This window comes from Hippocampus guttulatus, chromosome 7 (genome assembly GCF_054856545.1).
Source record: "Hippocampus guttulatus isolate MCC_2025c chromosome 7, RoL_Hgut_1.0, whole genome shotgun sequence".
NCBI lineage: Eukaryota > Metazoa > Chordata > Actinopteri > Syngnathiformes > Syngnathidae > Hippocampus > Hippocampus guttulatus.
Genome location: NC_141267.1, coordinates 22,234,201 through 22,256,548, shown reverse-complemented (window position 1 = coordinate 22,256,548; position 22,348 = coordinate 22,234,201). Strand labels below are relative to the sequence as shown.

The following is a 22,348-nucleotide window of genomic DNA, read 5'->3' as shown; positions in this document are numbered from 1 at the left end:
CGTGCGTGTTGTGTATTCTGTCTGCCCTCCTGTCCTGTGTGTTGACCGGTGAGTCATCATCATCCTTCTCAGCGCGCTACATTTTCAGGAAAACTTCATTCAGTCGTCCATTCCAGGGTGAGGAGTCGACGCCGATCGGATCAACCGCTGGCCTCCGCGAACCTCCGTCTAAGTGTGAGAGCAGCACATTCTTTTCAACCTTTTTTGGGGAGGATGAGGGGGGGGGGGGACTCTTTGAAAGTTGTAGTTTTATCCAGTTTATGATATCGATTTTGCTTTTTGAGCTGAGGCCCAACTTTGCTCTCCTCTTTGCCTCAGAGTGGCCAAGAACCGAGCACAATGAGGAGTGGCGTGGCTTTGACTACGCTGGTTCTGTTGGGCCTCGTTTGCAGCCAGGTAAGGACGCTTCCGGGGAATTTCAAGTGTTTGGTGCCTTTTGGGCGAGCGGCGCGCCCACCACCCGGAGAAATCAAGTCGAAGGAATTGGCAATTAACAAATCGCCACGGTGGAGCACCCTGAACACTGGCGGAGGGAAAGGGTTAAATTTATCGGTGGCTCAAAGTGCACCACCAGTTGTGCATCCCCCGCTCGATAAATTGTGACTCGAGACGTACTAACTACACGTATGGCTGTGGAATTTGATGAGATGTGGATTCCTTTTCAACATCGCTTAGCCTCAATAAGGTGTGGGCTTAAAGCACGCTTGTGCCAAGAGGCGGGCTTCACTCTGGACTGGTTGCCAATCACGGGATGCAAGCAGTTTTTTTGGGGGGGAGGGGCGCCGTTTTAGGAGGAAACATATTACAAATACTTGGTTTGGGCATTTCCATGACTGTTGATGTTTTACTTGTATTCCCTACGTTTCTACGTTCTACTCCTTACGTTACGAAAATAAGCTCGTTACGTTATTCAAACCCCGCAGATTAGGACACATCGTGAAAAAGACGAAATTTAGAGAGTTAAAATTAAGGAAGTAACATGCATAACAGATTCAGATGTGGAAGATATTCCTAATATTAATAATAATAATAATAATGGGGGGGGAAAAGCCTTATGCTTGGCATTATTTACGGTATGAGAATTGTTTCATGTGTCGGCGCAAAGAATTATTGATGTCTTGCGCTACCATTTTAAAAAAACATCCAGTGCAGGGGGATGTTATCATGTTCCCCGTTAAAGTTGTTTGTGACTGTCAACGTTCTCCCCTTGAAGGACGTCCTGCCAGGCGTTCACATCTTCTGCGACGACCCGTCTGTCGAGAAGGCCGTTGCCAGCGCTCTACACATTTTCAATGACAGGCAGAGCACAAGCTACAAGTTGGCCCTCTACCAGATATTAACGGCCACCAAGGTAAAAAAAATAAAAATAAAATAAAAAAGCGTTCAAAGCTAAAATGCACTGCTGCTGCCTCAAAGCACACCGGTTGTCCGATTGGAAAATGATCATGTGTGACCGTTTCCCAAAACAGTTAATATGTAAGTTGAGGGGTTCATTGTTTTTAGTGGATAGCTCGACTTTACGAACGGCAAAAGGAGAGCTGGAATCCTTTGAATGCAATTTTATTAAAAGGGGGGGCGGGGGGAGAGACGTCTGCACCACAGCACGTTCAAGAACACAACTCCTTCTTCCGGCTACTAAAACACTTCCTGTTTTCTTCAGCCAATCAGACGCTGTCAACATAAACGTGTTTAAGAAATTGTCAAAGAGAATATAATTTAGGTAATTTGAACATCAAAGACAACAATGTAATGTTCAAACATAAAATAATAATAATTAACAATTTAACAAAAGCTTACAAATATATCGACAAGGCGTGCAATTCTAATATTAGGGCTTTGCTGATTTGGTGATGCAGGTGTTGCACTGCTGCCAAGTCACAGTTGCTTCTCTGGTCGAGGGAAGTTTGAAGTGGCTCCAAAATGTGAGAGCTTCAAACACGGGTGAAATTTTACTGATGGTTTTTGCCGTTCATTTGTGAGAAACATCCTATCCTTAACCGTGGCCTAATCACACAGTAAGAGCGGGAACGCATTTCACAATGCATACAGATAATTAGCAAACATAGTTCACGCTACACACTAAATAATTACAAACACGAATGCTCATAGAAATTATGACACAAAACACACCTTTTGACTCTTCGGAGGGGCTGGCAAGGGTAAAACGTGTTTGTTAGCCTTCGTAAATCAACTGTGGCCGCACTGAAGGTGTCAAGGTAACTCTTTGCGAATCGCGCTAAACAGGAAGCGTAAAACAGGAAGTGATCATTCAAATGTAAAACAAATTATGTAAAATAAAATAAAATCACTACTGCTGAGACAAATAAATGATTATGTTTTTGACGGTGTTAGCAAATGTCAAAAATAATTTTTCAAAACGTCATTTTGAGAGAACAGCAGCATACATATTTTGCCTTTTGGTCACTAAAATAAGTAATGACCTCCTCATGGCAGTCTTTGCATACATAAATAATTTGTAAAATGTTGGTTCACAACTCAACTGTGTGTGTGTGTGTGTGTGCTTCCTCAGTCAGAGAACGGCTCGGAATCTTTCTACTCGCTGCATTTTTCGAGCAGGTTTACTGACTGCCCAGCAGGAAGTCCAAGACCTCACACAGATTGCAACTATGACCCGCATGGGCGCCAAGTAATGAGATTTCATCGGGTTTCCACTCTTTGTGGAGTGAATTTGATCGTTGTGGCCGAGTGTGTCTTGGATTGACAAATTCTTCTGCGAAATCCTGGTGTTTCCGATAGGTGCCTTTATTCTGCAATGCCACAGTGGTCATGACAGAGACTGAAGCTCACACGAAACAGGTGCACTGTCTACTCGGTGAGTCACTCAGTTCATGTTGTGCCCGTGTTTGACTTGTGACACAATCCTGAAAGATAACCAGCGGAGGAGCAATTATTCTTCATATATAACTCACTATCAAAATCAACCAGCACTACTTGCATGAAAGGGAGCGACATGTAGCACCATGCAGAACCCAAAAGGCAAATGTGGATTTATGTCCTGAAGCCTCTAAATCATCTTTTTCACCAACTTTGTCCAGATGACCACATCGTGCCAGAAAGAGCTTCCTGTCTGGGCTGCCCGATAGAGATTGACGAGAACTCCGAGGACATTAAAGTTCCTCTCTCCTCTTCCATCTCCAAGTACAACTCCATCTCAAACTCCACACACCTGTTTAGTCTGAACAACATTGGACGCGCAACAAGACAGGTGAAGGCTCTCGGCGTCGATTTGGTGGGAGAGAGAAAAAGTATGGAGTGTTCAGATGTTTGGTGGCCTTCCAGGTGGTGGCGGGTTTCAGATTTAAACTGCAATTTGACATGAGGAAGACCACGTGTGCAAAGGCGGAACACAGCGAACTCAGTGACCTCTGCGTGCACGACGATGAGGCGACGGTAAACACGGCCGCAAAACATGTTTGTCTCGCTGTGTGTGTGAAGCTGGCGAGCCATCCGCGTTTCTCACAAGCTCTCTCTGGTCGGGTGTGTGCAGGAGTTCGTCCACTGTCATTCCACAGTGGACGTCGCGCCATGGAGACATGTGCTCCCTCAGGCCAATATAGACTGCGCGGACGGTCCTCTGCCTCCTCAGGTATGCTACCGGTAACCATCTTACATGCAAAAATGATTTGGGGAGCTCCAAAAAACAAACAAAAAACCCCCCACACAGCAACAAAAGTGTGCAGCTGCATGCCTTTTCTGCCTCATGCACCTCTTTTGCACATTTACTGTAGAAAAAAAAACACACACAGCAGCTACAAGTCAATGGTGCATTTTGATTTACATACAAATACATGGCAGCGATTGATGCACCCTCCTAAAAACATTGGGGTTACTCATAGATGCCACTAGATGGCAGCAAACCACTAGAAGCTCCTCAACTCAACATACCATACAATACAATACAATACATGCTGATTTATATAGCACCTTCACAACAGCGGCAGCTGTAACAAAGCGCTTAACAAAACAGTTGACATAAAGTAAAATAATAAACGCAACACATAACATAAAACACGGACAGTCGTGCAGTCTGAACCACTTGCCCGTCACACGCTTTGTTGTTTGAAGCAGTTTGAGATGAAAGAGGAGAGAATCAAAGTTCATGTTCAAGATGTTTCAAAATGGTGGCTGAGCAACACTTTCATTGTTTGCAGCAAATAAGTAAAGTTTTTTTTCAGGGGAAAAAAAAAAAAGATGAATGTGCAATCGCGAAATAGCTTCATAAACAACAACATACAGATAGATCGATAAAATGCTGAGATCGCAACACACCTATACATTTTTTTTCCCCATTTTCAGCCATTTAGTCGGCGCCTGCCCCCCGGCTGGACCCCCTTTAGGGAAGCGATGAGAGAAGATCCCGTCCGCGCATCGATAGCACCAGACAAAGAGGAATCATCGGAGGAGGACACAACGAGCGCATCTCCCACTGCCCCAACGGCTGAAGGTGCAAATGACTTCCACTGCCCATCCAAGCCATGGAAGGAATTCCACCCCGCCCATCCTGCCGCTCCCGCCCCGGATGGCACAGCTGCGCCTCCCACAATTAGGCCTCTGCGTGATGAAGACCTTCTGGCGTGAAGGGAGGACGTTTGATTCCAAATCATCTCTTGCATCCCCCCACCCACCCACCCACCCACCCGATATCGAGCTGTTCAGCAAAAATCTCCACTTGCCACAAAGAGGACTGCAAACGTGAAATCGAGAGAGGGTTTGATTCCAATTAGGGGTGAAAGAGTTGATCACAGTCCACTGAATCCATTAAAATGATCAATCTTTGTGTATATAATACAAGGCAACACAGTACACGTTCAAATCACGACCGAGTGCCACTGTAGTGCGGAAATGTTGAGATTTCCAAGTTGGCCGATATGGAGAAAATAAAGTTGTTTTGACTTTTCTTTCCGGGCTATTGATGTTTCTCAATGGAATAAAAACTCAATTCAGCCCCTGTTGAGGAATGAATTATTTGTCTCTCTCAAATTTCAACTTAAAAATATTTGCGGGGATCCAGTCTATTGGCAATAGGAGGCCTGCAGCCAAACCCAAAACTGTTCCTCCCCTCGCTGTAGAAATAATTTTGGGCTCGACTGTATACACCCCATAAATAAATAAACAAAAAGAAAAAACTGATTTCAAGAAAGAATTTGTCTGAAAGTGGTGACAGGGGAGAATAAATAACTACGGGCGATGTGTTGATGACATCTTGCGTTGGTCGGTTGAAGAGGGCTTTTGCGCCGAAACCGATGGTGCGCACTTTGGTGCAAAAACACACGTAGTCTGGTCAATGTTTAACAAATGTATTTGTACATCTTCACAGAACACTCAAATGGTCGGTCAGTCAATCCAGTTACAAACTTTTACCCTGTGACCAGTCAGCCAAACAGAAAGACAAGGATACAATTTAAAATAAAACATTTTAAAAAACGTGTTCAGGAGAAGATGAACCTGTCAAGTGTTCTGGAAGGAAGCAAACTTAAGGCATTCATTTTCAAATGTGTGTGTGAGTGCTTTGCAACGAGGGACGCGTTATACCGTCATCCAATTTCATGCGGGTATAGGCTGTGAAAAAAAAAAAAAAAAGAATACACTGGCCCAATGTACATTCATAGTATAGGCTAAGGTTTTGTCTTGTCAGCATGTCATCTGATGGAAATGTGGGACATGTACAATAAACAACACTGCATATTAAAAAAAAAAAAAAAAGGCTGATGACCACATAATCGCTGCATCAGTGACTTTGGGGTCATTTCAAGAAAAATGTTGACAATTGGTAGTCGACACCGTTTCCTGCATTTCTCCAAGTGGAGAAGTTTCAAACCCTCACAAGGCGCGCTCGTGTTTCAAGCCATTCGAAATGCTCGACAACACCAACGGTTACATTCACAACGAGCAGGTTCGGGAGGGAGCGAAAAGGTTTGACCAAAAAAAATGAACACAGACAACAAGCGAAACATTACAACTATTTCTTCATTTCACATTAGTGTGTTGTGCATTCGTATTGCATTGGATTTGCCTTCTTTGCGTGTGTGCGTTTGTGTATTGTTTAGGTATTTGTTGACACGACCCATCCGAGCCAATCGCAGTTAACGATACTCTAACTCTGACTGGAGATCACCCCTGGGCATTATCTAGGGTAGATTTGCTCATATATTAGGCAGGAAAGCTAGATTTTTAACTCATTCACTATCAGCCAATTCTGGACCAAGTCTGAAAAGACGTATAACAACGTCTTTGGGAGTGAATGAGTTAAGCATTTTAAAAGTCCTACGTTATATTTTCTGCACACGTAATCTGCTGGGAATCCTCATTTTGAGGCTTGGGTTAAGAATAAAAAAGTGAAACGTCTCGACTTGCCTCACGGGAGAGTGGCCTTGATGCCAGATCACCATCACAACATGGCAGGAGAAACCTGACGACAAGGCTGCAAGCACTCAAGGCCCAGCGAAACACACACGTGGTTCATAAACAGACACTGTACTGTTTTTATCGACACGACTTAAAAAATACACAGACGGTGGTTCACAGTTTTGAAGTAAAACGAAAAGGTTCATGCTAGTAGTCTTTCCTCTCCTCTCTGCATCTCAAGATAAGCGATGCAAAAACCGAAGGAAAAAACAATGGTGAGTTGGGGTGCAAACACACGGCGCTATATAGACACACACACATGGTGGGACCGGCCAAATCCGTTCTGCAACCTGCGCAGACATATGAACATGTACATGACGATCACATGGACAGGTAAAGACGTACAAACGGACTCATTTAGTTTGCCATTAAAAAAAAAACTTGGTCTGGAACTATATTGCGTAATGCTTCATCAACAAAACTATTTCAGAAACATGCAAAAAAAAAAAAAGTGTCACTGATTTGCTTGACTGCATGATGAACTTTGACCCCCCCCCCTGCCCCAAGGAAAGTAAAAACTGCATCTGAGCTCATGATAAACAGCGAGTGCACATCTGGTTTGTGGTAGCAATGAAATACATTCAAGCCACTCATGCTGCAACGAAACAGGGCATCACAGCAGAGCGCAACTTCGACTCGCTAATCCAGTCGAGCCTCAAGTTGGCAGGTTTAGTTTCATGGCGGGCTAAGACGGTGGGCGTCCGCACATTTAAGCGGTGGATAAGACGGGATTCTCATACAGTGCCGGGCTTTGGCGGGCAAGAACGCGGAGTGTGATGCGGCAACGCCAAGGCATTTTGATCAACAGGAAGACGTGACATCGCACCTTGACTCCTGCTAATGTGGAACTCGTAAACTGGCCGCGCCGTCCGTTTTGTATCACAACGCGTAGAGGAAAGGAAAACTCCTGTCATTGCAGGGAAAAATAGCCGGAAAGAAAAGACAGAAGGAGTGCCTGCATTGCTATAGTTCAAAGTGTCTCAGAACTTAAAAAAAAAAAAAAATAATAATAATAATAACAATAGCCTGGAATCTGTCCCATGACACAAATATGACAAACACGTCACTGACACTGAGAAAGTGAAGACGGACCGAAGAAGCAGCATGCAGGCTAACTGAAAAAGTGTCTGAAACCCGTACAAAACTGTAACGTCCTCTCCAAAGTCATCATAGAGCAAAGTGTGTGTGTGTGTGCGTGCGTGTGTTTTTCCCCCCCCAAAATGTTGGTTTTGATAAAGAGGCAACAATCACCCTGAAGTTGGTTGAAAAGTCTCAAGGTGCACCACCAACAAATGCCCCCGAGGGTGGAGTGCAGTTTCTAAGAGGTTGGGGGGAGGAAACAAACAAATACGCCTTGGAGGCTTAACAGGGGCAGTTTCACCACAAATACGGTGGAAGACGAAAGGCTAAGTGCACAGGCGACAATCGCAGGTCCCCATATTGAAGTCAAACTTTGTCTTTTTTTTTTTTTTTCTGTCCTCTTCTTGTTGGCACTGGCAAGGAAATGTTTCCCGGGAAAACTGTTTGAGAGTGAGGCCACAGCGCAGCGCTCAACAAGCAGCAAGACAAGTGGCTACATTTGTAGCTCGATGAAGAATAATGCAGAAACCGATTGGTAGTTTTTCTCCAGAAGTGTAGAAGTGCAATGGGCATTGGGGTTTCCAGTGTTATATTTGGAAAAAAAGATATAAAAAATCCCAAGGAAGAGCTTCCAGGAAGTGTGACTTCCAACAATGGCATCATTGCCACCACAAGAAAGAAATCAATCACGTTGGCAAAAAAAAATAAAATAAAATAGATAATATCCATCATCCATGATGCTAGCCGCTTATCCTCAACGAAGGTCACGGGCACGCTGGGTAAAAAGCTGAAAACAACCCAAAACCTTTTGTTTGTGTGCGGCTTAGCTTAGTTAAGCGCATGCTGTCGAATTGTGTGGAAAATCCAGTCCATCTTGGTGGTCCAACCGCCATGGTGAGCGTCGTTCATCTGTTTCATGAAATAGTCCAAGGCCTCCTGCAAAAAGAAAAACCACACACCAAAAGACTCGTGGATCACCTGGCCGTGATATAGGAAGGTTTTCTCTTCCTCGTACCTGTTCTGTTTTTTCCAGGGCCAAGGTCTTCCTAATGTAGGCGATGTCATCAAAGGACTGCAACTCGGGCATGCCGGAGCCCAGCATCATGGAGAACAGGTTGATGAACAGATTGGCATGCTGCCGAATAGCCAGGTAGGCTTTATAACACATTTCCTGGAACCTGCAGAGCGTCAAATGAAACATAAATGTGCTTGTACGACTTCAAAAGACAAAACGACACATCCTGTATTAAAGCTCTGAAAACAGGTCAGGGCTGATGGCGGCCACAATAATGCCATGAAAGGGTGAAAAGTTCCAACGGTCGGCTAAGAATGCAACGTTGACAAAAACGTCACCGTTTTAAAATCAGCAAGGCGGGTCAAAATTGAGAACGTAGCGAATGAGCTGGTCGGTACATTTATAAAAAAAAAAAAAAAAAAAAAGGATGCGCACCTCTCAAACTCTTTGGTCTTGGCGCACTCTTGGGAGCCCTTACTGATGACGATGAGGAAGTCTTGTGTCAGCACAAAGGGCACTCGCTCTCTCTTGTAGCCAAACTTCTTTTTCTTATGATCCAGGAAGTGTCCAAAGTCGATATGAAATAACTGCGGCGCAAGGCAAAGAGTCAAGGAAGAAGCCGTGGCTCACATTTCTCTCTCTCTTCCCATAGTTTGTCCTCTGATGTCAAATCTTTTCAACACTATGCTCAAGTGTTCCCTTGCGTATTCCCGCCAGATTGTCGTCACTGAAAAGTCTGCCTGTTTTTTGGAACGCACACCATACCACAAGGCGGCAGGAAAAGTAGGACAACTTTCGGGACTAGAACGGGTAAGCCGCAAGACGTTACCAAAGCCCTTTTGAATCAAAATCACGTTTTTTGTGGCACGGCAAAGTTTGGGGTAAAGTAACGGTTTAAACAATTGATATTGGCAATTACAAAGCATTTCGGGGGCCTCAATTACTCGGGGTACAAGATCTTAATAATAATGAGCGTTTGCATCACCGAACTCGAGCGGGAGTGACAAGTAACCGCAGCGTCTTAAATTCCGCCAACAGAGGGACCAAACTAACTCCAGCGATCTAGTGTGACATCACTGAGCTGAGGTGTGTCGGAGCCTTGCTCAAAAGCACGTTGACGGCAGCCAGGATGCAGACACCCATTTTGCCAGCAACGAGACACTTTCTTTTTTTTTTTCTTCTTCTTTTTTGTCAGCGGGACTCGAGTCACCTCAAAATATCCCAACGTTAACGCTCGGACACCAAAGTGTGTGTTTTTGTGGTTACCTGCCCATCATCTTTGACCATAATGTTGCTGTTGTGCTTGTCTCCAATTCCAAGAATAAACGTAGCTACACAGTAGCCAGCACAGGACCTTGTGAAAAGGTCCACAGCCATGTCATACCTAAACATATGAAACGTAAATATGGGAAAAGACGGCCAAAAGTGAATTAAATTGGCATTCCCGCGAGAGGACAAAAAAAAAAAAAAAAAAAGATGAAAAAAGCTCAGTAAATGGTGGCGTGATGAACTTCCGGACTTACATCTCGCCCTTGTTCTTATCTCGGAGCCACTGATGCAGAGTGTTTGAATTGAACTGCAAAGCTCCTTTCAAGCCACCTTTGCACTGAATCTGCATGATGGTGTGTGAGCTGCGAACCACCTCGATGAGACCCACGCAGTCTCCTAATGACAGGCAGCCGTAGGGCAGCATGCTGGAGGCAAAAAAAAAAAAAAAAAAGACATTTTAAATCAAACACGAGCGCACGCATGTGACGAGCCGCGGACAGCGAGCTGGTGAAATGTGTGAGAACGCTGAATTGCATGTACCGGAGGTCAAGTCCTTGATTCTGCCAAATGTTCTCCATGATTTTGATAATCTGCAGAGTCAGCATATCTTGGCGCAGGTCTACAGCATCAAAAGACAAGTCGGACAGTCCAAATTAAAGACAAGCGGGCCAACTGCGACGAGAGGAGTTGTCATGTAAGTTACCGTCTCCGTTTTTGAAGATGATCTCGTTGTTCTGAAAGAGGAGCTCGGACATGATGTCGGGATTTTCCCAGTTGAGCCACAAGGGCCTCTTTGCCGAGGACATGATCCTGCATTCCTCGAGCCTGCGCGTGAACAACCTCGCGTCATTCCGACGACACTTTAGCGCACGGTGACGCGTGAGCATCGCCCCCCCGCCCCCCGCCCCCTAACCTCAGGTTGCCTAGTTGGTGCGCGGGGTTAAGGGGAGAGGTGAAATTCTGTAGCGCATCCATGTAGTCTGGTCTTTTCATCTGGTCCACCAGGAAGCGCATCTGAACCTTCACGCACAAGCAAGCGCGTCAATATGCGGGGACAATAAACACGCGCCGTGAAGAATTTCTGCTCGACTTCAACCTCCCCGACCTCAACGGTGAGAATACGCGTGCGGAAAAAACAAGCCCCCTCCTTCGATGGGAAAGCAAAAGTCCAAATAGTGCGAATGGGAGCACCTTCTGCGTCTCGTCCTTTTTCTCCTGTTTGAGGATATCGGTGAGATTGATGAGCTTCTCCATGGCCTCCACCTGCCTGCTGAGGTGTTTGAGGTACATGCCGCAGGCCCGGCAGTAAGCCTCCAAGAGTAGACCGAACCTTTGGCTCACCGTTTTGTTGTGCATCTCGGCCCTAGGACGACAGAATGAAGGCGAGGCCGACGATGACGCGTCGCGCGGAAATCGGCCATTGCGGCCGAGAGGACGCGGAAGGGCAAGCTGCTATGTGAGGAAACTCACTTGAGATGCCAAAAGAAAAAATGTCCTATTCTTTGATTAGTGAGGGCCTTTTTCAGTAGAAAGCGGGCCAGAGGATTGTCAAGGTACTGCTCATATTTTATAACCTGGCACAGAAGAGATACGAATGGATGATTATTGACAAGGCAAGGAATTTTAAAACGTAAACGTTTTTAAAAGGGGATGTCCCGATCACGATTATTATTATTATTATTTTTTTTTTTGCAGCCGAATCCGAGGCCGGGTCACTTGATTTTGACTCGATCCAATACCTCTGTAATGCAATGCAAACTGTATCAATTATCTTTTTTTGGGGTGGGGGGGATAGGGTATCCCAAGCAGATCCCTTTTTATATGGCTGAAAATTGGCAGTGGTTTGAATCAAGTGCGGAACACAAAAAATGTTATTGTTGACTTCAAATTTTAAAATCTGCCCCCCCCCCCCCCCGCCCCCCCAAACAATCCCAATCAGCTGAAAATCACGTGACCGGCCCCGATTTCCAATCATGTCGATCCAATCGGGACAACCCAAATTTTAAAAATCACCGCAAAGTACAACAAGACACCTAAAACATCACAAATACAAGAAAGTCAGAGAATTGCTTTCCATTGAAGACCATCAAAAACAGTGATAGCAATAATAAAGTCCTTTTTTTTTTTCTCAAAACAAAAGCTGTATTTTTCTGACAATCTCGTTGCATTGTTTTTAGAAGAAAAGGCGCAAAGCTACAAGTATAAAGCTGCATTCTCGAAATTCCTTCTCATAAGATGACAACTTTTTATCCCGACACAGTCCACACACTGCGATGGACAGTTAGGACTGTTGGGAAAAAAAAAAATTAGCATTATTAGATTAGCCTCGCCCTGCCTGAGGACTATGATGGGGGGTTCCGACCCTGTCAGGTGTCTCTGGATCCAAACGCTTACCAAAAGACACTTACCTGTACAAGCTGGATGAGGTACTGAGACAGTTTGTCATCGGTCAGGTATTTATCAAGGCAGCGTACGGCAAAGTGTCTAACCATGGGGTCCGGGTAGTTACAGTCCAACAATTCCATGGCTTGCTCTGGACGGATGGACGGCCATTCCTTCAAAAGGCAGTACATCTAGCACGCGGGAGTATAGAGAGAAAAAAAAAACACCCCAAAAAATATTGCGCTTGTGCCGTAGCGATCGCAAATCGACGTCGAGAAGAAGACGTGTGCAATTCAACTACGTATGCGTGATGTAAAATAACGGTGCAATTAATCGTTCCAAATTTGCATTTGTCAGCTGGAAAAAAAAAAAAAAGCTCCTCCTGAAATATTAGCGAGACACATTCTGAATAACAGTCAGGATACCTGTGCTACTTCATCTCTGGAGTTCCATTTGACAGCGAGAAGGATCTTGGGAAGGATCTCGGGGAAATTCATGCAGTAGTGCCTGGGGAGGGAAAAAAAAAAGGAAAGCGCGGATCAACAAATTGAATGGACATTGATTTCGAGTAAGAAAATCCCATTTTGGGACACGAAGGTATGAAGGTGTAGGAGTATTCTTTTACAGGTTATCCATAGGGGGGGGCGGGGGGGGGGGGGCTACCTATGTCTCCAGAGGAAGTCTTTCTCCTGTTCGGTGATTTCTGAGAGCGGGTCTCTGTTACTGAGCTGTCTCAGCTGCTCTAGGTCGCCCTCTGTCAGGGCGTGATCTCTCGCCACCCGGTTGCTCTGCAACACAACGGCGAGAAGAGGCAGGCGACAAACGGTATGATACCGCTTATTAATCATATCCTTCAGACTTAAGGTTCCCATCTCGGACGGGAACAAACGGTAAGAGACAAACTCACTGGTGGAAATTTCCGCTGCGGGGGTGAACAAATAGTATTGGAGGGCAATGTGGGCATTCGGCCACGTCATCATTGTGCAAAACAAACGAAGGGCCTATTAGCACAGCTTCTCCGCCAACTCGAGTTACAGATAAAAGGTTAATAGACCACGTTACGCCTTCATCCCCCAGTATCTGACGGACCGCTATAAAGATATCTGATGCTTCAGGAGCCAGTGAAGGGATGCCGGAGTAGGAGTGACGCGCTCCCTCTTACGAGTACCGGTCAAGAGGCGAGCGGCAGCATTTTGGACCGACTGGATGCGCTTCATGGAGGATCGGCCGACTCCAAAGTCAAGTGCGTTGCAGTAATCCAAGACACGCACTCCAAAGTTGATTCCTTTGCACTCCTCTGCATTGGCCGTGTGAATGCTAAATGTGCTTTCACTCGTATTTCGTCATGATAATGAAATATTTCAAGTGGAAAAACACCCATCGCCAGTCAATGAACCGTGTCCAACTTTGTCTGAATCTGTAGTTGATACCTGTCCCGAGAGGTTGTAGTTGAAGCCAAGTTCTCTCGAGATGGTCCAGTTGGCGTGATCCTCCACAGCGTTCATATCGGGGTATTTGACCGGACTGCTGAAGTGGTCAAATTCCAGCTCCAGACACGGGGTTTCCTGCACAACGCGGTTCCAGTGTGAATATCAGGCAAACGTTTGCGAGGGGGGTTTCAAAATGACTTTGTTCAGGCTACTAGAGGAGATCCAACACTGAATTCTACTGAGCCAATGAATGTATCCTGACACCTCAAGACAACTAAAAGCCGTCTATCCTGTTGTATGCATGGTACCGGGGACGAGCTGATGGTTTACCTTATTGGGATTGGAGCCTGTGACACCGATGGCATTGAGAAGATCTTCAAGGCCATGAGGAACGGGCCACAGGTTGAGTGCCATCTTGTTTGCCACCAGAGTGTGCGTGTAGTCAAACAAGTTGACGTTGCCCCAAGCCAGTGGACAGTGCTCCTGAAAGAAAAAAAAAAAAGGGGGTGCGGCAAGAAAGATTCAGGTAAGAGGAAGGACCCAATGAGTTTTGGTGCAGATCTGGAAAGCTGCGAATCCAGGATGCACAACAAAAATCCAAATTTAGGATTGTTAATCCTGGCAGAGATACGGCCACTCCGGTTTGGAAACAACCGGGGCTCGAAAAGTAATGGCGACCCGTGCAGATATTATAGACTACGGTCTGGGGGCCATTTGTAGCCCACCATCATTTTTTCAGCGGCCCGCAACATGGGGGAAAAAAAAAACTAAACCAAACATGACATTTGACATGGGCCGCAAGATTAGTTAAAAAGGGTGCAGGTCGGCAAAGTGAGAAGGGAGGTTGTCTACATTTTCCGAATAGGGTGCAAAAATACAATACAGTGTCCAATTTCATGCTTAGAATTGATCCAGCAACTTTGTTTTATTGGCACGTCGACCGAAACCAAAAGAAAGGTTGAAGATAACGTCGTGATGGACGAAAGCGAGTCTCCACTGAGGGCCGGGCGAGGTATGCTGGTGATAAACGGGTCGGGGGGGGGGGGGGGGGGGGGTGGAGCGCATTTCACGTTGGCGGCCGCTCAAATTGTGCCCCTTGCAAGTCAACGCTTGAACAAAAGGCTGCCGCGGAGAGGCGTTTCTCTTTCGCTCGGGCGGCGCATGAAAGAACATCCGCAAACCTAACCTCAGCCCGGCGCGGCGCAGCAGCGGAAAGCACGAACCCCCCCACCAGTGTCCGTTTGCGATATCAATGTCTGACACTCGTTCACGCAATCCCGGCGCGCGCGTGCACGTTCGCACGCACGCATGTTTGGCCCGACCAGTTTTTCCACCGGCGAGAGAGAGAAGAGAACACGAATCGGTGTCCAAAAGCAAGTGTTTGATTTGATGTTGACAGAGGGGACATACTTTTTCAATGACATTGGAGGTCGACTTGGCGTAAACAGCATAAACTGGACGAAACGGGACGGATGGCTCCTGTTTGACACATTAGCAACAAGCGGACCAATTTCAAAACCGACGCGTCCGCTCCAAATATAGAAGACGCAAAGTCGTCTTGAGTGTTGACACAAATGGAAAAAGTCCGCCTCCTTCTGATGACGTTTTTCTGCCGACACACACCTTGATGAGAAATTAAGTAGAACCGGAGACGCTCCCTCAGCTCGAATTCACCTTCGCTAAACGCCAACATTTTAAACAGACGTCGTGATACGACAACTGAATGTTACTACAGTGCAACTCAAAAAAAAAAAAAAAAGTTGCTAATATTAACGCATCAAACGGCGAGTCGTGCAGCTCGTTCCAAACAAGCTCCTGAACATCAATCATTTGAAAGCGCAGCGCGGGCGGCGTGCGGCAATTGTCCCGTATTGCTCTCGACTGTACCTCTTTTGCTCCTTTCCTGCCTTTGACTGAGCAAATGGAAAGGCAAAGCCTGGCCGCTCGCGGGACATCGGGGATGTACATGTCGTAGGTCAGCCACTCATTCCACCTGCAGACGCACAACAATTGAGAGGACATTTGGGAACCGTCGCCTGACGGGGACGCTTGATCAAAAAAACAAAGACTCCTGTGTAGGAAAAAAGAGGTGGACCAAAAAAAAAAAAAAAAAGAATTTCATACGATAACCCCACCGAGCTCAGAAGGCCGCGGCTTTTATGCGATGAAACATTGAATGCCCCTGCAAATAAGGAATCTAAAGTGAGCGTGTGAAAGCGACAAGAAGCTGGCAAAAAAAGGTTACCTGGGGTTAGAGCAGGGCACTCTCTGCGTGTTGACATTGTCGCACATCTGTTCTCCTCCATGGTAAATACCCGTTCTCACATAAATCTAAAAGAATAGACCGGCATCATGAGATTTGAATGACGATAGTGTATAATAAAACATCCGTTTGATTTACAAAGAGAGTAATGGAGTGCAATGCCGAAATACCGTTTAAAAATAATGCCGCAATAATGCAAAAAATGACTACCGTATTTTCCACGCTAAAAGGCGCACCTTCAATGAATGGCCTATTTTGTCTGGGGTTTTTTCATACATTGAGCACACCGCATTATAAGACGCAATCTACAATGCATCCACTAGATGGAGCTACACTCAAGGAAAGGCCAACAGAACGATCAGATGTCAGTCAAACTTATTCATAAAGCAGCGACACCGTTCCCTTAACCAACAGCAAGTTCTAACACTGACTCGTGAACGTTGAACTCTCTCGCCGCTGCTCTATTTCCGTGTTTAACTGCGTAACCGATCGCCTTAAGTTTGAACTCTGCGTTGTCAGCATGTCGCGATCGAGGAGCCATTTTGGGGTTGACATATTACCGTAATGACCATACACAAGATGCATCCGATTTTAAGGCGCGCGGTGAGCTTGTAAGAAAACGGAAGGTTTTCCAGGTGCGCCGTTTAGTGCGGAAAATACGGTCGCGCTATCTGTCCCGCGTCATATGTCTCTTCCCACCTTGTCTATGTCTCGGATGTTGACGTTAACATAGGTGGCGCAGAGGATCCGTATTCGCAGCGTTCCGTTGATGGTCCAGAGCGACTTGGCGGCCGCCTCGCCGTTCATGTACGACGACGCCGTGGAGATGCGGCGCGAGTATGAAGGCATGACAAAGTTATCAGTCGGCAACTGGGTGTACAGGCTGTCCTTGGCCATCAGCATCAGGTTCGGCATCCTGCTCAGCATGATGCAACTGCGGATGTACTGGTGGCAGAGGGACAGGGAGGGAAAGCGCGCATGTAAAAAGGCCGCGCGCTCCGGCGGGCTTCTCGGGTAATCGGTCAGAAGAATTGCGAGAAGTCATCTTTTGAGTGACGGGTTTTACCTCCGCACCTGCTCAGTTCAAGAAATGACTTCAAGGGAAGCCGTCTGACCAAATTGCGTTGATGATGCAAGCGGTGACTCACCTTATATTGGCTGATTGGGTACTTTTCCAGCAGGTACTCGTCACAGCCACAAACTTTGAGGATGTATTTACCCTGATATTCCTGAACACACATCTTCAGTTGCTCGGGGGAGAGCAGCATACTGCGCGTTTTCTTCCGAATGGCCTCCGCAATCACCTGCAATCAAAAAGGAAAAAAAAGATTGTCAATTATTGGTTTGATCAAGCAGCCGTTATGACAAACGACAATACAGGCTATGCTGGACGGCGAACCAGATGTTCTTTTAAATTAAAAATACAACCGTATTTTTACCCCAGCCTTTGCGTAACGTGTGCGCGCGCACGCACGTGTTTGTTAAAAGATATTCACTGACCTGTTCGGGCACACAGTCGTGGTTGATCTTCAGCGTATACTTTTGTTTGTCGTTATTTGGAGAAACAATCACCCAAATGACAACGATAATTTGACCTAAAACAGCCAGAGACAAAAAGGTCAACGTTGAGGTGAGGAAATGATCAATGAAGCCCCTTTCTTTTTCTACTTTAGTAATCCAACAAATGGCAAGCAGCAAAAAAAATTGTCAATTACTGCTGTCGTATTTTCGTGATGTGACTCCGCCCACCTTTGTCCAATTTGTTGTAAATGTGTTTGGGGAGTTCTTGCGTGGATTCGACGTTGGGTGGATACACATAGAGGGCTCTGCTGTGGGGTCCACTGGCATCTCTCAGCTCCACAGAGTCTTTGCACACATTCAGGATGTTTCTCCTGAAGTCCTGGACTTCGGGGTCCTTCACCAGGTCAAACTCACACACTGGCATACCGATGGCAAAACCTGTCCAAAAAAAAAAACCTTTTTTGTTTCCACCTTAACTAACAGGTTGCAAGAGAAATGAAATTCTCTAGCTTCAAACATCGAGTAGTGTTGCCAAAATTGTGTTTTGAATAAAGAGTGGCTCGGTGGCCCAGGACCACTACGTAACTGAGGATGGGGAATTTACTTTCAAACTTAGCTTGTAGCCGACATGTGAGGCGTCATCGTGCACGTTTGTTTCTCTCCTCTTTCCATCTGTAACTGCTTCGAACAACAAGGCGTATGGCGGAATAGTGGTTACGATCGCATGACCGTCTATGTCTCACGCTATGTGTTGCGTTGTATTCCCGTAGTTTGTTATTTTACGTGAACGGTCCTGTCGAGCGCTTTGTTACAGCTGCAGCTGTTGTGAAAGCGCTATAGAAAAATAGATTTTGTATTTCTCACATGAAACATTGCAGGTGCTGCTCAAAGGACTTTTTTTTGCGAATATCTAGCCTGAACATTTCTCCTTTTGCTCTTGAAGGTGCCAAAAGGGAACAGAAGCGGCTCGAGGTGGCTCTATTGGGACTCACCAATTTCTCTGTTCAGGATCTTTTCCTCTCTGTTGCCAACTGGTTCAATGACCTTGAGGAAAGGCTGAAACAATCTGAGGTCGCACAGCCTTCGTGTCTCGTCAAAGAACTCCTCCCGCTCGGCTTCCTATGGTCAGGGAAAACCGAGTCGGTCTTTGTTTTAGGTTGGATTTCTAACACCAGTCCCGGAGGTTTTCCCCCTCATAGTTTGCACTAAAGCGGGAGTGGCAGCTTTGCCATTCGGAGACAATTTTCCCGCTCTTCTTACAAAAGCACAAGTCTTTTTTTTTAAATGGATGACTGGTCTGCCAGAATAACACAAGAGGGGACGAAGCACGCTTACCTGAGTAACACTGACAAAGATATAAGACGTCTCCTCCTGCAAGAGGTGATGGAGGGGATACTTTCTGGCTTCTTTAAAGAGCTCATGTTTGATGGTAATGAGAGTGGCCTCACGGAGGCACTCCAAGGTTAGAATCATTCCATTGGGCAACAGGCAATCCACCAAGATCCTGCAGATACACACCGATTGATTCTCAAGTGCTTGGGGACGCAAGTTACGCGAGTCTCAAAACGGAATTTGACATCCTCTACCTAGGAGGCATCAGGTGGATGCCCCATAGTTCCCCTGAGGACGGCCTGGGAGGCATCTTCCTCTCTGTCTCCCAGTTCGGCCACACAGAGTAGCTGCAACCACAAGGAAGGCAGTACATCGGTGTTCAATAAACACTGGATGAAATGCTGAGCACAATTCTTATTTTTTAGGTGCAAGGACATCCCCAGTTTTATCCCTCGCATAATCAAAGGCTTAAGTATTCTTAACTAATGGGAGGAAGTTTCATTCTTTTTTTGGAGGTGGGGGGGGGGGGGGGTCATAAATGGCATTTTCACCTTAGGGCGGAATTCTTTACATCGGCCCAGAGGCAACGCAGAATATATTTCAAAATCGAAGTCCCATAGAGCCTTTTGCATCTGGTGGTTTAGCATTTTTTTTTCATTTTGATGAAACAAACAATTTTTACAAAAACTACATTTCTGAAAAAGTGCAACAGGCCGGATGAGATTACCCACCGCCTGTTGGTGGGAAACACTCATACGCCAGATTACCCACCAGAATAATAAATGTGCGAATCAATTTAACAGCAAAATCCAAACACGATGACTGCCAAAAAGACCATGCAAGCATTCCCACTTCTTTTAAATGTTCCCATTTTTATTCCACTGAAGGAAAACTACTGAGAACTTAATAGCAAGTCCATGCAGAGTATTACTGAGTAAAATGAGCTTTCAAAATTAACAGAGGAGCGAACATAATGTGCATCGAGCGATCCTGTGAGCTGTGACCTGATCAGGATGCAGCTAAGCACTTTGGGCCAAAGAAAAGGAAGCTTCCTCACAACACAGGATGTGGGAAGCGGGGGAAACATTGGCCCCTCCACACAAGCTTGCTTTGAATTCTGAAACAACAGTTGTTTGAATGGACCATTTTTTTTTCTTTTTACAAAGCATTTGTTTTCAAAATGAACAAATGAACAACGGTGATATTGCACAACAGTTATAGAAGGAATTTGTTCCAATGTCAACTGAATAGAGCCAACAACAGGATGTGGATATCAAAAAGTAGCAGATACAAATGTATCATTAATAGTAGGAGGATGAATAGCGAGACATACCTCAGAGAGCAGAAGGTGACGCGCTAGTTCCACCCTTCATCTTTGAATCCAACCTCATGCTGTCACTTTGGAGGGAGACAGAGCGAAGGGAGAGGGGAGACTGTACACAAACAACATCTGGTCAATCCGGGGTGACGTTAGCAACGAGGCTACTAACGAGCTAGCTAAGTTGACAATGACAGCACAGTGATGCTGCCGGGTTTACAGAACGTGACAGAATCACGATGAACCCGGTGCGATAATTGGCTGACGAGTACTCAAAATACGCACGTTATTAGTGTCCATTATTCTCCACGTTTAACAAACAGCGCTATGGGAGCTGTTAGCTAGCTTCACGGTTCTCTCGCCCGGGGCTTGTCCGTTGTCACTCGCCCCGCAGAAAACATTTTCTCATCCTGCTGAAATCGTGCGACACCGCGGTACACGACTCACGAACTAACCTCCTTTTTCCATGGGCGTCGTGGACACCCCGAACGGTTTGAAGATGATGGTGCGGTCACGGCACGGGCCGGCGAGCCCACCCCTCCAGCTCGCGGCGGCCGGTTGATGGCTCGCAACGCCGGCGGAGAGAGAAACGCAAGCCACTCTCGGTCCCTTAAAATCACTCTGCTAGCCCAAACAGGACCATTTAATCCGCGATGGCAACGGTATTCTTCGCTGTGTTGCAACACTAACTTCTCGTTATGACGAATTGAACCGAGACCAGCGCGTTCAGTGAGTAGGGATGGAAGCGAGGTGCCAGGGTCAAGATGTGCAGCCAGCTCCGCCGTCGATTGGAGCGCGCGGGGGGGGGGGGGGGGGGGGGGGGTCCTCCTTCATGTGCCTGCCTCTGAAAATTACATTCAGCATATTTTGGCACTACTGGCAGACTGTTCATGTGGTTCTACTTTAGGTGTTCCCAACAACCACTGCGTATGACGAGGGTGCAATTGAAATTGTTTTGACGCCGGTTAATTTTAATATGCGGAACAAAATGAATCACAAAACAAAAAAGTCACAGTTTACAGCAGGCGTCTGAAACTCACAGCCCGGGGGCTATTTGCGGGCCGCGGGATGATATTTTGCGCCCCCCCCCCTCCTTGACATGTTTAATGTTAAAGTGGCCCCCATGTTTCTTTGACACGTTTGGGTGTTTTTCTTTTTAATTGTTAATGGGCTACCATCGCTCGTTGCAACGCTCAATAAATCAGACGTCACGATTCAGCTCGACATGCTGACAAGTACACAAAGTACGAGGGAGACGAGAGAGGACGTGGTCACTTCTCATATTTACATTCTAACGTTTATGTCCTGAGGCGTCGACATGGAGGATTCTGCATCTACCGATGGGCCAGGTCCCGAGGAAGAGGCACTTGCATGAAGGCGTCTTCGTGCGGCACTTCATCTCATTAAATGGACTCTAATGCCGTTTTCCTTAACATTGTCATAGTAACTAACATATTTATGTGTTCAATCCACTGCAGCCTGGGGACACACAGCTTGAAATAAATGTTAACCTGAAGAATAATTATCAGCGTTGCAGACCTTTGGCATTTTAGCCGTCAATTTGTTGACAAGAACTGATGAACACTCTGGGGTCACCTCCAACAATCTGGATTATCTTGATGGGAACTCACTTTTTGAATCAGCGTCATCTCTCAGATTAAATGGATGTGCGGTACTACATTGCATCCGACATCAAAGACTTTCTTCCAGGGGGTGATGGAAATCTGAGCCATATTTATTAAACCATATTCAATTGGTCCTAATGGATGTCCATTTAAACATTTATTTTGGTTACTGTAGTGCCTGGCTACTAATTGGATCAAATAATGTTACCTGTGCAGCAATTTCATTCTGGTAGGCCAAAAGTGGCGCTCGGAGAGAGGGAAAAAAAACCTAACACGGAGGCAGACGCCGTCGTTCGGGCGCACTGACTTTGCCTTCCCACTGAGGACAAAGAGCGGACAAGTACATAGACCTTCATCTCAATATCAAGTACAAATGGCTTTTCCGTAGTGAGTATCGGAGGCGAACTGTAATCGCATCAACGTGTCATCGTTCTTACCTACCGCCCATGCAAATCAACCGCGGCGGCATCGGACGTGGACTATACCATTCGGAACAGGGTCCTACGTAAACATCGACAGCGCCCGTCTCTTCTATGGGTCTATTTCCTAACCCAGTGCGTTCGTTAAAGGAAATGAAAAACATTATTTGGAAGTGCCGGGCACTTTCTCGCTTATTAAGAGCGTTCCTTTCCCTTTTGTTGAAGTGTTAGCCGTGGGAGTCCCCCCCTGCTGTGAACACCGCAGTTC

At 46.1% G+C, this 22,348-nt stretch overlaps 2 protein-coding genes across 6 annotated transcripts; one reads left to right on the top strand and one right to left on the bottom strand.

Annotated features, from left to right (window-relative positions):
• Window positions 1-25: 25 nt before the first annotated feature.
• kng1 (kininogen 1) lies at window positions 26-4,965 on the top strand. Its single transcript, XM_086116086.1, has 9 exons — window positions 26-174; window positions 319-396; window positions 1,214-1,351; window positions 2,531-2,647; window positions 2,758-2,833; window positions 3,057-3,226; window positions 3,301-3,411; window positions 3,509-3,607; window positions 4,318-4,965. Exons 2-9 carry the CDS (start codon window positions 340-342, stop codon window positions 4,597-4,599), a joined length of 1,050 nt encoding a protein of 349 aa, XP_085972212.1. The 5' UTR covers window positions 26-174; window positions 319-339; the 3' UTR covers window positions 4,600-4,965.
• Window positions 4,966-5,302: 337 nt separating this feature from the next.
• Window positions 5,303-20,817, bottom strand: LOC147203104 (phosphatidylinositol 4,5-bisphosphate 3-kinase catalytic subunit alpha isoform-like). Of its 5 annotated transcripts, none has more exons than XM_086116078.1 (26): window positions 20,492-20,817; window positions 20,052-20,151; window positions 18,973-19,065; window positions 18,722-18,890; window positions 18,379-18,505; window positions 17,615-17,824; window positions 17,366-17,460; window positions 17,014-17,169; window positions 16,565-16,810; window positions 15,848-15,933; window positions 15,490-15,595; window positions 13,933-14,085; window positions 13,603-13,737; window positions 12,836-12,960; window positions 12,598-12,679; window positions 12,199-12,363; window positions 11,261-11,364; window positions 10,982-11,153; window positions 10,704-10,810; window positions 10,494-10,615; window positions 10,331-10,409; window positions 10,045-10,215; window positions 9,788-9,905; window positions 8,957-9,108; window positions 8,522-8,684; window positions 5,303-8,442 (listed from the first exon to the last, which is right to left on the bottom strand). In XM_086116078.1, the coding sequence occupies exons 3-26, from the start codon at window positions 19,026-19,028 to the stop codon at window positions 8,335-8,337; spliced, it is 3,207 nt and encodes a 1,068-aa protein (XP_085972204.1). In that variant the 5' UTR covers window positions 19,029-19,065; window positions 20,052-20,151; window positions 20,492-20,817; the 3' UTR covers window positions 5,303-8,334. The 5 variants fall into 5 exon arrangements, with proteins under 5 accessions (XP_085972204.1, XP_085972207.1, XP_085972205.1 ...); XM_086116081.1 differs by having other exon boundaries at window positions 12,280-12,363; XM_086116079.1 differs by having other exon boundaries at window positions 12,199-12,345.
• Window positions 20,818-22,348: the final 1,531 nt, after the last annotated feature.